This window comes from Anabas testudineus, chromosome 10 (assembly GCF_900324465.2).
Source record: "Anabas testudineus chromosome 10, fAnaTes1.2, whole genome shotgun sequence".
NCBI lineage: Eukaryota > Metazoa > Chordata > Actinopteri > Anabantiformes > Anabantidae > Anabas > Anabas testudineus.
The window spans coordinates 14,176,371-14,191,431 of NC_046619.1; the positions used below are offsets into that span (position 1 = coordinate 14,176,371).

Below are 15,061 nucleotides of genomic sequence, written 5' to 3' on the forward strand. Positions count from 1 at the left end.
ACAGAGCAGCTCCACCTGTAGGTTGAAAAACATAGAGAGATGTGTTCACAGGGTCTTAAATTCACTTTCATTTCTGTCTCTTTGTGATTTTCTTTTTGTCCTTTCCTGTCATTATCCAAAACAACAAACAATCTGAATTCTCCTCAGGATTTTATTCAAAATTGCAAACAACCTGGTTTTCCAGTCTTATTCTTGCAGCAACAACACCCTTCCTCAACCCTGTTCCCTGCAGATTTGGACATGTGATGCTCTTCAATTGCTCTTAAAGCCAACGATTTTGTTGCCATGGCACTCGTCTTAGTGGTGGATTGACTGAGTCGTCCTGGTGAATCAGTTCATAGCCCTCTGACTGTTGAATATTGACTTTAAAGCATGTGTGCACAGAGATGTGTCTCTGTAGGACATGTACCCAAAACTCACCAAAGCTTGTCTGCTGTGGCTCACCAGCTCCCATCATCACTGCTGATGTACAACGTTGGGAAACATACACGTGGAGTCGTTTTAACATACTTATTGGTTAGTGTAATAGCATTATTTTTCAACAGCTGAGTTGCATTGTGCCTTTATCATACAAGATGTTTTTTTTTTCTTTTCATTCTATAGTTGAAAACAGCACGTGTTGACTTTTTTAAACCCTTTGTTGGTGAGTTGTGATTAAATTGGGTACAGTCACAGACTAAATGGCCACCTGGCGATGAGGGCCAAAGACTGTTTGAGGACTAAGCCATATGAAAAACTCTCTCTGACACTCTAGGACAGTCTTGAAAGTGACCGCTGATTTTTCGTCACCTATTGTTTCACTCTGTTTTCTGCTTGTGGTGCTTGTATGTGCTACTGTGCTACATGCCAATTTATTTTGCAGTGTATAGCTATTAAGAGTAAGTTACTGTGCCTATGATGAGTTCTGCGGTTTCTGTTTGACCTTCAATAAAACACATAATTATGAACCTCTAAGTGTTTTTACTATCATGTTTGCATAGAATACTGCTGAAAACCTGTCAGTATAGAAGTGATACTGTAGCATTATTACCTGTTATATGACCATAAGTAATTTAGTCTTAAACGTTTACAAGTAATATCCACAGATACCACCACTGCTCTATGTAGAATCATTGGAAAACACAAAGGACATGTACTTATCATAATAAATGTAATATAAAAAATTACATTACATTAAAGCAAATATACTTCTGCAGTGTTGTATAACCTATTTATGATTTAAATAATCTTTGTTTCTCCAAATTGTATGTGTCCCTGTTTTAAGAAGAGTAAGAGTATTAATTGGTAATCTTGTGATTTGTTTTTAATATCGGGAACATGTTGGAAACCCTTATTCTTCATATAGGCACTGTATGTGTTTACTTGATCCACGTTCTGACGTTGTAGGGTGACGAAACATTAATTTCCTTTTATAAGTTCATGAAGTTAAAAGTAACTGTATATTATCCTTTGAATTTTGATGTCTGCTGTACTTGTTGAATTTAGGTTTCTTGGAGTCAGAATTGTAGTACAGGGTAATGCTGGTGTGTGAATGTTGTTAGGTGCATAAAATAATACAAGAAACTGAGGATAAAATAATACCACCACATAGTCAAAGGGCATGTTTGCAACACGAGAGTGTGAGGGTGTAACAGAGCCTAGACTTAAAAACTGAACACTGAGCCCAGGTGTCACCACAAAGCACTGATCAGCACCCAGTTCCCCAAACGGTGAAGATAAATATGAGAACAGCAGGGGTCGCTACTAGGTATTGATTCCGTAGGGTGCCCAACATTTGCACATAACACGATTATAGAATTAACACTGTACCCCACATAAACATCTGTTTTTAGCATAAGCAAATTGTTTTCAGTATTTGTGGCTGTACTGATAACAGAACAACCGTACTACACGTCTGTTTGCAGCGCACAGCAGAGGCTTTTATTCTGAAAGGATTTCCGCCGGAAGTCTGGTAGCCTTTACCGGAAACCAGGTCGCTGGCTTCAGGAAACAGTTGGAGGAAAAAAGCTTTTCTTTCTGTAATCAAACCCGCTCAGTGCGGAGTCAAACGGACGCCAGGGTGGATACAAACCACCGCCAATGGACCCCCGGATTATAATATTAAACCCGCGGTTTGTCTATCGGTAACACGTTCGGCTACCGAGGGACCGGGTCGGAACCAGAACCAGAACCAGGCCCTCACGGACGGACGTAACCGGTGGTGTAGTTTGCGACACCGGCGGGGTGGAGTGTGTGTGTGTGTAGCCGAGTTGGCATGCTACTCTCGGGGACAGGGTAATGTTTATGCTCGTAACTTAATGTCGGTAGCTGGACAGCAAGTTCCCCGGTGCTTGTGGTTCGTCAGATCGGATGCGAAGACTCGAAGCCCGGGTATGGGACAGAAGAGAGCTAGCTTTGCTGCTAGCTAACACCGGAGTTGACCGACAGCAAGTTTCACTCGTTAAAAGTCACGAAAGCTACACAGCGTTAGAAAAACAGCAAGTATGAGCGGTAGACCAGTGTTTATGTGAATAAAGAGGGAATATTTTGTATCGCCTAACATTTGTCAGCCCACTTGTTAGCTCGTTTTAAGGCCCGATAAATGTTCCTGGAGCGAGTATAGCGCGGTAGCTAAGTCGTTAGCTGCTAAGTTAGCCTGCCTCGACCGCCCCGATGAAAGAGTACAAAGTTGTCGTGCTGGGAAGCGGCGGCGTCGGTAAGTCCGCGCTCACCGTCCAGTTTGTCACTGGCACATTCATCGAGAAGTACGACCCGACCATCGAGGACTTCTACCGCAAGGAGATCGAGGTGGACTCGTCGCCCTCCGTGCTTGAGATCCTGGACACGGCGGGCACCGAGCAGTTCGCCTCCATGAGAGATCTCTACATAAAGAACGGACAGGGCTTCATCCTGGTCTACAGCCTGGTCAACCAGCAGTCTTTCCAGGTACATGAGGTGCAAGCCACCGCACACACCTAAAAACACGTGGAAACTGGTCGTAGCTACAGGTCAGGGCTTTTGGACGCGGTGTTGGGTGTGATTCAAACCAGCCCTGCTGTGAGTGCTGCTATTAGTGGGCTGTTGTATGAAATGGTAAAAATGTCAGTGTCACAAAATCCACCTTGATGGCTTTAAATATCTTGTTTTGTCTCATCCAAAGTCCCAGGTCCAATTTATTAGATTAGATTCAGTTGAACTCTGTCATTATGCAAGTACAGGTTCAGAGCCAATAAAGTGCAGTTATAGCCAAACCAGGACTGCAAAGAGAAAGTGTTATGTACAAATAAGATGCAGGTATGAGAAGGTTAAATGGTGATAATGGTGTCATAAATCATATTACAGTGTGTCTTTGCAGTTAACAATGCAAGATGTACAGTTTTTCTCTAAACATAAATATAAACACAGTTGGTCATACACAGAAATGTAGTAGATGGAAAACGAGCATTGGGACTTGGAGAATGTTTAGGACAGGAGACAAGTCCTGCCCTTTGACGAGCTGGAACCTGAATTTGTGTCTGATTTTTAAGTTGAAACGTTACTTAATGATTAAGCATTTATCACTTTAGTTGCAAATATGTTTATGTTGATTTAGTAATTTATTGGTCACTTATAATTTTAGCTGTAAAGTCTCCATAACTGTCATGCTGCTAAGATTGGTCAGTGGGGAGAAAATTGACATGTTACCCCTTCAGTATTTGTTGTTTCTAGCTTTTCAAATCTTAACAACAATGTTATGAAGTTTAAATGTGTGCAATAAAATAACGAATTTACCTTGTAGTAACTAAAACAGTCATTGACAAACTGAGGTAAACCAAAAACGCCAAATATATAATTGCAACTGTTGGTACTATATACTAATATATTTTATTACATCTACTAATACACTCTCATTATATTAGTTTAGTTTATATTTACGTTTAGAGATAAACTGTATGTCTATATAATCTCATTATATTAGTATATTAATATAATTAATAGTAGTATTTTATTTTTTTGCAGTTTGGTGCAAAAGTGTATGTTGATGTTTTCTCACGCCAGGAAATGATGCAAAGGCCTAAATGTGTTTGCTTTGGAAAGTATTTAAACATCTTCACTTTGCAGATTTAATTTTAACTGGGTTGAAGTGTCATCAGTCTACACACAGTTTCCATGATCAAGTGCAAAGTGAAATTCTTTGCATTTTTATTGAAAATGAAAAATTGAAAGGCTGGAATTTAGGAGAAGTTGAAAGGTGCACAAGGTCATAAAGTGGTAATTTTGTGATATCTCTTTACTACTAGAACGACTAGTGGAGTAATATAAGTATAGGTAATGGCAGTATTGCTAAACATTCAGATGAAGCTGTTATTCAAGCCAGTGGGGACAGATACAACAGCTTAACTAAAGCAGATATAATATTTATATGAGGCTGGTTGAAGACGCTGAGTATTTACTCTTTGCCTGGATGAGAGTAAAACAGTTTTAAGTATGTTTGGTCAAAGACAAGACTGACATGATGGTTCGGGGTCATAGAAAGGGTTCTGTCTGTTGTGGGGGCCACGCAGATGCTCGTTTGTTTTTTTTCCCCATCATTTAACATGAGTACTGGACTTCCTTAGGAATGCTCACTCAATACTTGGCACATTCAACTGCATAAACTGTTGTCTTAATGTTCTAGTCAAATGTTATGTTTGCTTTTCCTTTTTGCAGGACATTAATGTAATATGTTGTAGCCACTCACTTTTTGCTTATGCTATTTTTACTATTCCACTATTTAACAGAATATATAATATAAGGCATGAAACTGGGGCACAGCTATAGTGTCGTATTTATTTTTGTCCCCTACAGACAGCCTTGTGGTTTTTATGACAACCTACACTCCAATGTTTTCTTCATCTTTCAGGACATCAGACCAATGCGAGACCAAATAGTGCGAGTTAAGCGCTTTGAGAAGGTGCCGTTGATTCTGGTCGGGAACAAAGTCGACCTGGAGTCTGAGCGTGAAGTTGCCGGGTCAGACGGACGAGCTCTGGCTCAAGAGTGGGGCTGCCCTTTCATTGAAACTTCAGCCAAAAGCAAGACCATGGTGGATGAGCTGTTCGCAGAGATCGTCCGACAGATGAATTATTCCACGCTGCCGGAGAAGCAGGAACAGTGCTGCACAGCCTGCGTGGTGCAGTGAGGAAGAGGTACGGGCACTGCTGTTTCTATCCTCTTCAGTCAGGTTGCACTCGTATTCACAAGCACAGCACAGTTGGCCGTTTGCTAATTTTACAGAATGTGATAAAATGTCCCTGCAGCTTCTGTGTAAAAATGGTTTACAAGCTGAGGAGAGATGTGACACATGGATGACTGTGTGGCGTTTCAGTGCAGTGTGAGGGAGAGGAGAGATTCGGGTGGAAGTGAGAAAGATGAGTGGGTGGTGCAGCTCCGCGCAAACCGTTGGTTTAGCTTGTTATCATAAGATCACAGAAAGTATGTGGCATAAAGAACAAAACTGTCTGAGTAGCTCGGGGCCAGGAGAGGAAAAAGACTCTGACGAGCAGAGATTAATGAAGCAGACAGTCCTGTGAGCTGAGTCGCAGAAAGAGGAAAATGTAACATCCTGAAGAAGAAATAGTTCCAAAACAGGAAGTTCACTAGTTTCTGTGTTGTGTGCCAGCACAGATGCACTTTAAACCTGTTTTATTAATCATTTCTGTTCTATCTCTCTCTGTCTCTCTCTCTCTTTTAATAGATGCATCATTTTTCTGGATCACCAGGATCATTTTGATGAACTTGGGGACAACCTGACTTTGACCCTGCTGACAAAAACTTACCGCATCTGGTAAAGTTTCTCTTTGCGGTGGTTTCTCACTGTCTGTCACAGAACATCTGACAGGATAGACATCAGTCTTATTTTTGATATCATAACTGTTAGAGGATGTTTCTGCTGCAACCTTAACGGCCTTTGCGTTGACCCAAGATGGGGTCAGACAGACAGACTTGTAAGAATGGCCACCTGTTGTTTTTCTTTTAGTCGGTCGTATCCCTGACATAATAAGCAGGAGTGTTTGTGAGGAGCAGCTTCTTTTTAAAGCTGTCTTAATCACTATCATATACTTTATTATTACTTGTATTATGTCTCAAGTTTGGAATTAGTACTTCATATTACTGAAACATTTTGACTTTTAAGCATGTATGCTTGGATCAGCTTGCTGCTCAGGTATGCTGTTTGCTTTATTTTGAGAATATTCTGACACAGACCACAGCAGGATGTAATATGACTGGATTAAATGGTCACTTTATCCACCAGTCCACTCTAGTGCCCTGCTGGTCAAGAATTTCCCATTTATATTATCGCAGTAGCCTGAAGCAGCTAAACTCGTCTGAAAACACGCATGCTCAAAACTGAGAATGTTTTACTAAGTCAACTTGAAGTGTTAAGGAAGAGCCATTTTACTGTTTTTACTTTGAATTCTGTTAAAAGTCTCTCTATAAGGCATGAATCGCGTGGACGCAGGTCTTCCATTTTCAGTTTTCTCATGCAGTCTCTGTGGGAGAATGATTTTGGAACGACCAAAGGAAGCTCACGGTGCATTTTTGTGTTCAACTACATGATGTGTGTTGCTTTAATTCCAAGAGGCGCTGATTTGTTGTCATCTAATAACTCCCGCTGCAATGTGGTTTGATAAAAGTTCTGGCACAGTTAATCAGATTTAACTTTGTATTTTTCTTTTTCTTATAGTGACATATATTTATTAAAAAATAATGACATGGGTAGCCAGTTTTAAACTTTTAATTTTATACTAGTTTTTGCTTTTTGTGACTTTTCAGGATTGTATGTATGTTTTGTTTTGTTTTTTCTGAAGCTGAGAATTTAACAGAGCCTTAAATAATTTCTCTTTCACTCTGGTCTCATGTTTCTTTATTTTTAATCACACACTATTCATTTTGATCAGTGTGACCTTTTGCTTCTTGTTATTTTATAATTTCTAATTTCAGCATCATCACCACCCCATTAACTACTGCCCTAAAGAAACCAAGACTTCTGTTTTCTGTTATTTAAATAAAAGTAAGCTGAAAATAATGATTCACTCACCAGTAAAATAATCAAGTTTAATTTGGGTATGTGGGACAACAAAACACAGGACACAGCTGTTCATTTCCTGTTTCACACCAGTAGTCAGTGTGGTTACTTAAATTATTATTTTTACTGAAACCACCATCTTTCATTTGACCTAACAAAGTTTTGGTGGCTAATTCTGGTTTACTGAATGTTAATTAGAGTAAACATGATGACTAACGTCCAGCACGTGATAATGGCTTACTGAGCTGAAAAGGAGATCATTTAAAGCCCTGCGTGGGTTTCTGGGAAACCTTGATAGACATTTTGTTGACATTTTGACAAATTAATTGATGAAATGGTGAAAAGAATAATTTGTTGTGGTTTGGTCTACATGGTCACCCTATGTTGATAGGAAAGTAAAAGTCGATGTAGAGTCACACTTTTAAAGTCTGTTCTAAAAGGCAGCACTTCCTCCTCATATGGGTCTTTTACTTTTACTTGCAGTCATGAGAGCTAATTTTTAAAAAAGCTGTTGCTGTTAACCCCAGTAATATTTATTGCAAGTGACACCCCTCACACACCTGCTCAAATACTAAAAACATCTTTCTACTTTTCTAATCATGTTTGCGAATCATTTTTAAAGTAAATAAAGGCTGAGTTAAGTGATCTCAGCTGCTAGTTTGTGCTAGTTGTACATATGAACATGCAGCCAAACAATAGCTACACTCATCATGATTTTCTAACTTTAAACTTACACTTTTCATATGTATTTGGACAATGGCATAAACGTTCTGTAGCCCACAATGAGTTTGAAATGAAATGATCAACATGCAGAATGTCAGCTTTAATTATGTTGGCTCATTCTGCTGTAGCTGTGGCACCATCTCTGTTGAGGAACTGTGGCCTAACTGGTTGATGTTCCTGATCGTATCTGACAAAGAGAAAACAAAGAGTTAAAACTTTGAAACTTCATTCTCTAAAAATACCAGCTCTGAGTAGCAGGCTACACTTTCCACTTCCTTGTTGCTGTGTGTTTTCTGTGCACCAGCCTGGCAGAGTGCAGTTAAGCTGGTGTGCGTTTAAAGTTTTTTTTTTTTTTTTTTTTTTTTTGTCACACGTGGTACTGCTGCCGTTTTCACATCCCACGGAGCAGAAAACTGGCTCTGCTTCTTCTCGCTCTGTGGTTGTCAGGTGGAGCTGCTGGCTGCTCTCTGAGCCTGTGCATCCTTCACCGAGTTGGCAGCACCCGCTGTGTGATGGGGGGCTGACGTATCTGAATCAGCAGGGTCACCACGGCTCCTCTAAGCTCCTCCAGGAAAAAGAAACTCCTGTTGTCCTGCTTCCTGCTGCATTTATATCTGTTCACACCACAGGAAAAATGTACAATAGAGACATTACAGACAAAATCACAGCAGGTCCCTTGACTGTTGACGCTTCCATCTTCCCTGCTGCTAAAAATGGCTCATGTCTGTAGTATGTTAAATTACAGTATAATCTTGTTAGGACCATGTAAACCAGTGACAGGTTGCAAAACAGCAGTGCTTAGTGACTGATGTTTCAGATGCCTGAGTTGTTGCCACTAAAGAGACCTCTTTAAACTTGTCACATGGTTTCTTTTCATCCAGCTTCAGCTGTACCCACTAATCCCCCAGAGGGACACAGGATGGGGATGATCATACTGTAGCTATCATTGGGCAGGAATCAGGGTATCAGGGTTCATCCTGGACAGGTTGTCAGTCTGTCGCAGGGCTGACGCACACACAAAAAGACACTCATAATCACACTAATGGGCAATTTTGGAGTCCTGTATGTTTTTGGAGTGTGGGGGAGGAAACTCGCATAGAGAAAGGGCACATCGAGGCTGCTTACTGTGAGGTGACCATGCTTACCACTGCACCAAAACACTGGTATGTTAGTAATATTTCACAAAAAAAAAAAAAAAACATTTTTAGGAACATTTGTAAAATTAATACAAATGTAAGAGCAGTTTCAGAACCGTTAGTCATCAACCCTTTCTCCTCTCTTTTTTTCATGACCTCTCAATCATGTAGGAGACACTTGCTGCATCTCATGCAAAGCTTCAGATGCTTAGAATAATAAACAGTTAAATTATCACCTTCTGACAGTTTCAACAAAAACTGAGAAACGATGACCTTGTTAAAGTAGAATTTGTGGCCGGGCTGCAGTATTTCTTACATTAGATTGCACAGGTGTACCTAATAAAGTGGTCAGTGAGTGTGTGTGTGCTGAGACATTACAACAAGCTGTATTTTTCCACGCTGCAGACTCCTCACTCTTCGTCTACAACACTTTTACCTCCACGCCTGCAGGAGGCAGCATAACGTGCTGACGTCAGCGATGTGACGCGTATTGTCGTCACTGTGAAGCGGAAGCTGCTGTCAGGATGAGGACAAGCAGTGAGAGGAAACAGTGAAGTGAAATAAAATATTAAAATAATTTAACAAAAAAAGGCTGAAACTGTCAGGGTTAACAAAGCAGACATGAGGACGGTGTTTGTAACTGTCGGTACTACGAGTTTTGATGATCTGATTGAAAACATCACGTCTTCAGAGGCCGTTGAGGTGAGTGAAGTCAAACCTAGAGATAATAATAATAAAACTATATTAAAAAAGAGTCATAGGTCTGTTTTATGGCTATATTTAGATTTACAAAATACTAAACTAACCATCTGGGTGATACAATCATCAGTTAATTGAATGATGCAAATATTTTAACTCGTTTCATACACAGTCACACTGTCTAAATCATAACAAAGATGGCGGATCTTCATAAACAGAGCCGCTACTTAAGAAACTGTTTTAAAATCTTCTTCATCAGTCAGTGACCTGGCTGTTTTATTATCCAGATAGTTAGAATAGCCTTTGAAGAATCTACGCATACTTTTAGAACTCAGTGTAAGCGTTTTTCAACCATCCTCTAGTGTTTTCAGTTTTTGTTGGGTAATAAATTATAGAGAAACCGAGTATCATATATTTAAGTGGAGTATATGGAAACACATGAGATCCACAAACTGTGGGTGAAGTTAGCTGTAAGAAAGAAACACAAGCTAACATACTGTTTGCTATCAGTTTCTGATTACACAACTGACTCTGGGCTGAATGGCAGGAATAGAGAAGTTACCGGGCAATATGTGTCCAACTTTTATGTTAAACAGGGAATTTGTCACCTAATGTAAGAATTAACTGTAATAGAGTCACATCTACAGTGAATAGATTTACTGTAAGAGCTCGTCTCTTCTGCAAGTTCAGTTCCTAGCTGCTTGTGAAACTTGTGAAAGAGAAAGAATTGTGTCTAGTTCAGTGTGGCATTGAAAAAGCACTGCAAAGCTACAGGACAAGCAAACAATGAAGAACCCCGCACAACAAACAAAGATTTAACCCTTCAAGGAGAGAGACGCATGTTATGTCTCAGGTTTTAAAACTGGTTTTAATAAAATTAACTGAAAGTCAAAGCAGCTGAGTCAGACCTGCTCTCTTCGTAATCTGTGGGGAAACTAAGTGGTACCAAAAAGTTATTTTTGTCTCCACACAGACTTTAAAAGCTCAAGGATATGAGCGTTTGGTTCTTCAGGTTGGTAGAGGATCTCTTCTTCCAGTTGCTGACAGCTGTCCACACATCAGACTAGAGGCCTTTCGATTCAAAGACTCTATAGCAGAGGACATCAAGCGGGCTGATCTCGTCATCAGCCATGCAGGTGAGCTGAAAGATCGAGGATGCATAATCAAGGGAGAAAACTCATTAATTTAGTCGTTTTTCGTGAACAACCTCTTATAAAATTGATGCTGTTTTATAAGATCGTCTACTGTCATGATGTGTTACCCAAAACTAGCAGGTTTCCTAGTCAGTGTTTGCAGTCAGCAAACATGCATCAACAGACCTGAGCTACACAACCTCTCCTTCACCATGATCATCTCTTTCAAACTTGTTTAAATCTCAGTATGAAAGATGGATACAAAGATCTTGATCATGACTTTTGCTCAGGGGCAGGAAGTTGTTTGGAGGCACTGAATGCAGGCAAACCTCTACTGGTCGTAGTCAATGACAAACTGATGAACAACCACCAGCTGGAGCTAGCTGCACAGCTGCACGCCGACTCCCACTTGCTGTACTGTACATGCAGGTATGTGATCCTCAGAAACACGGTGCACTTTATACATGTGAGGTCATTTGATGAAACAACAGTAAGAGCTTTTGTCTCCTGATAAACCTTCTAGCACACTGACAGAAACACTGAGGACCATGGATCTCTCTGTTCTCCAGCCATTCTTACCTGGACAGCCGAAGACTTTTGCAGCCTTTCTCGACAAAGCTCTTGGTGTTCGGTGAAAGTATCATGCTGTAGTAGATTAAGAAACATTTTGTATGATTTCTATTTTGTGTGCAATAATATAATATCTGATTTCAAATTCCAAGTGTCGTGTGAGTTATTTATATTCTAGATTTTATTTATTCTTTTAAAGTTTAATACAACTGAAAAAGCATTTAACATACTGAGAGAGTAGGACACAACAAAAGCTCTGACAGCTTCACTTTAAGAGGAAATTAAGGCTGCAGAGTTCAATATTCTTCAGTCTTCAGATTTTTTCAATGATTTTCATCTTTATCAGCAGCTGTGTGACTGTGCTGTAAATAAATTTTTTATTTGTTAATAATATTTACAGCTTTTTAACTTTTATACACTGCCTGTCCTAAAGAAAGGTCACACACTCAATTTTGTTGGAGCATTGATTATGGCAAACATTCGCCGTGGCATCGTTTTGATAAGCTTCTGCAGTGTCTCAACATTTAGATCTTGTATTGATGATGGAAGAGTGGGACCGCTGTGCAAAGTCTTCTCCAGCACATCCCGAAGATTCTCAATGCACAGTTCTTAACAGAGTTTTAGTAGTTTAACAATCTCCTTAGATGTTTTCTTTGCTTGATTCATGCCAATAATTTGACTCTTCTGAAACAGATTAACACCTTTTTCCATGACCACAGGATGTGTCTTCCGACGTGGTTGTTTAAGAAATGAGACCCATTCACTTAGTTAAATCCAGGTGGTGAATATTTTTCATTATGTGTATTTAAATCTTCCTCTCAGCAGCTGGTTTATAAATCTAGGTCACAATGGGATATGCTTAATTCATTTTATACAAAACAACTTATGGCATCCATTTTTTCAAACTGTACTTTTACCATTTTTAGCCTTTGTGGTGTGAGTAGAGAAGTTCATGTGAGCTTGTATTTCCGGTGCTCCACTAGTAAATAGCCTGTGCAGAACATACTGTATTTCTTAGTAGAACATTTGTTTTATCATTTTTTATTGGTACCTGTTTGTATTTGTGCTGCTTTGACTGGTAAACAGGACATAATCTGTGTGTTTTTGCATCGCTCTTCTGTGTCTCTTATGAAATAATCAGTAATCTAAGCTACACTGTACATGGCTTCCTTCCTTTGAATTCCTACTTGATCAAAATGCAAATAAAAGGTTGTCTTGGTGTAAATGGTGCATATTTGCAAAAGCATTAAATTAATTTACAGCATCACAGTCAGGAAAGTTGTACCAATTCTTGCCACAAGGGTGAGATGAAGTTTAAAACTATGATGTTGTGGATTGAATTGTTTGTTCTCCCAGTTTCAGTGTCAGTGTTTGAAAGTGATGTTACTTTAAGTTTTTAAGCAATATGTCAAGATTAGGTACATGGTCGTTAACACATACACACTATAATTTAGTTTACAGCTGCAGTATAAGGTTATTGTAAGTGTATTCATGTAGTATTCAAGTATTGACAATTATAACTTATCCTCCTAAGTCTCATTTTTTATTATTATCACTTTTTTTAGATGTCTTGTTTTTTACTAATTGTCTTTTATGTGTTTATAACACCATGTGAGATATTTACATGTAAAGTTCTAGTTGTTATACACACCTATTCCTGCTTTCAACTAAGAATCACAGCTGTTATTCAATGAGGAGTGTGTGAGAGGCTGTCCTAAACACTTTAACATGCAGCAGATCTGAGAATTAAGATTTTAAATCAAACTCATACTGTCCAGTTTAGGAAAGGGAAGATTCATCATTTAATTGAGCTACTGTTTCTTCACAATGAGAGGATTTGTTCAACAGGAAGTGATGAGTGAAAGGCAGCACGTAGTTTGGCTTCTCATTCTCTGACTGTGTTTACAACCAGGAAACATTTGTGTCCATTTACTAAAACAAAGACTGAAGAACTGTTTCTATCTAGTTAAATATAGTAAAACTAGATTTTTCTTATGTTACTGTAGGTGTGACTTTGCCTTGATAATGGACAATATTTCAAATGTGACATCTAATGCCAGTGCTGAAAAAGCAAAATAGACTTCCTTCTAAGAAAAGTCCCTAGGGTTTGTTATTAGAATTTCTGTGGAAAGGATTCACCGTGGTATGAAACACGTTGGGACAGATGGTTTTCTTCAGTTCCTTCAATCGCATATGTGACAGCTGACAAAACAAGTGCGATAAACAAAGTATGATGGCTTCATATTGTGACTCTGTGGTTTCACCAGACAGCTGTTACCAGCTCAGCTCAATTAAGGAAGTGGTTACTTTTAACAAACAACAAAAAACGAAAGTAAGGGGTCAATCTACATAGGCATTTCTATAGAAATGGGGCACTCAAAAAATACCTGGCTGAAATATCATCATTATTTATTTGGTATTTGAACCAGCTAAATTAACTCAGTGTGGTTTTGTAATTAGGTTTCTTTCATCTTAAGCTTTTTGTTAAATGTAATATCTAACACACAGTGTTGCTGTTTTACCCTGATTCAGCTGGTTTGGACTAGCCACTCCAGTATGATTCATTCCTGCTCCAGTGTTACACACACACACACTAAAATGTCTGGTTTAGCTTTATTTTCAATGAAAATGTGTGGAGTTTGATAGATCCTGATAAGGAAGATGATAGTTGGTTTAAGGACAGCACTGTCTCACTGTACTTTCATTTTAACTGCTATCTTACAGTGCTCAGCATCACTGCAAAATGCTTTAAAGCAAAATCTGATTTTATATTATATGTGTGAATATGTTTCCTTCACATATATAATCATATGTAGATATTTAACAGCAAATTAAAGGGGCTAATTACATGAAAGTGGTGCATTTGCCTTGTCATTTGAACTGGACTTGAAGAAGGCTTTTAAATAACCTATTGTTAGTTTTTAAGTCCTGGTTGGTTTTCATTTTTGATTTCACTAATCTGACATTTCCATAGAACAACAGTCTTTTCTTGTTAGGTTTTTGATTGCCCCTCACCACAAACAACACAATTTTCCACAGAGCAACCTAGAGTCCTCGACAAAGATCTTATTTATAACGAACTGTAAATATCTGATTAACTTCAGGAAGGAAGCAACACCGAAAATACTTTTCTGAGTAGCTAATTTAAAAAGAAGTTCTGACCCCGGCACAAAAAACAACCTGATTTGAACCAGTTCAAGATTTCTGATATAGAACAAATGTCCCATTCATTACGACAAGACTGGTTAGAGGCGTGAGACTGAATAAGTCTACAGAAATGGTAACAACTGGGTCAAAGCAGAAGGTCAGTGTGAATGCAGTTGTGGACTCTGCTAGAAGGACTCCAATTAATACTTATTGTGTATTTATATGCAGGAATTATGCATTTTTCTTATGACTTTGGGCAGTTTGAGTGATTTGATATTTGTCAGGATTTAACGGTCTTCCTTGCTTTAATAAGTGAGATATCAACCCATGTTGTATTAATGCTTTGACAGTACAATCCAGTTATACATAAGTACAGTATGCAAACCCCCTGTTAAGTCACTGTTGAACATTAATATGCAGCCTCCAGCCTTTTCCATGAGGGTTTTTGTATTTAGAATTTGAATTACAGGTGTTGAAGTCGGAGCTTGTCTAGTTCCTCCCTACCAAACAGGGAAACACATTTCTTTATGGGCCTGTTTATGTACAGAAGCATTGTCATGTTGAAACAGGAAAGGGCCTTCCCCAAACAGCTGCCGCAAAGCTGGAAGCTCACTGTAGTCTAAAAT

At 39.0% G+C, this 15,061-nt stretch overlaps 2 protein-coding genes across 2 annotated transcripts; both read left to right on the top strand.

Annotated features, from left to right (window-relative positions):
- Nucleotides 1-1,973: 1,973 nt before the first annotated feature.
- On the top strand, nt 1,974-6,847 carry rap2c (RAP2C, member of RAS oncogene family). Its single transcript, XM_026357850.1, has 3 exons — nt 1,974-2,925; nt 4,862-5,147; nt 5,696-6,847. Exons 1-2 carry the CDS (start codon nt 2,653-2,655, stop codon nt 5,138-5,140), a joined length of 552 nt encoding a protein of 183 aa, XP_026213635.1. The 5' UTR covers nt 1,974-2,652; the 3' UTR covers nt 5,141-5,147; nt 5,696-6,847.
- A 2,537-nt stretch (nt 6,848-9,384) lies between these two features.
- Nucleotides 9,385-11,433, top strand: zgc:92907 (ALG13 UDP-N-acetylglucosaminyltransferase subunit). Its single transcript, XM_026357851.1, has 4 exons — nt 9,385-9,588; nt 10,559-10,721; nt 11,009-11,147; nt 11,242-11,433. The coding sequence occupies exons 1-4, from the start codon at nt 9,508-9,510 to the stop codon at nt 11,351-11,353; spliced, it is 495 nt and encodes a 164-aa protein (XP_026213636.1). The 5' UTR covers nt 9,385-9,507; the 3' UTR covers nt 11,354-11,433.
- Nucleotides 11,434-15,061: the final 3,628 nt, after the last annotated feature.

Coding starts and splice junctions, on each gene's coding strand:
- zgc:92907 (XM_026357851.1), top strand. CDS start 9,508: ATGAGGACGGTGTTTGTAACTGTCGGTACTACGAGTTTTGATGATCTG. Junction 9,589..10,558: donor CGTCTTCAGAGGCCGTTGAG/GTGAGTGAAGTC, acceptor GTCTCCACACAG/ACTTTAAAAGCTCAAGGATA. Junction 11,148..11,241: donor TTGCTGTACTGTACATGCAG/GTATGTGATCCT, acceptor TAAACCTTCTAG/CACACTGACAGAAACACTGA.
- rap2c (XM_026357850.1), top strand. CDS start 2,653: ATGAAAGAGTACAAAGTTGTCGTGCTGGGAAGCGGCGGCGTCGGTAAG. Junction 2,926..4,861: donor TCAACCAGCAGTCTTTCCAG/GTACATGAGGTG, acceptor TTCATCTTTCAG/GACATCAGACCAATGCGAGA.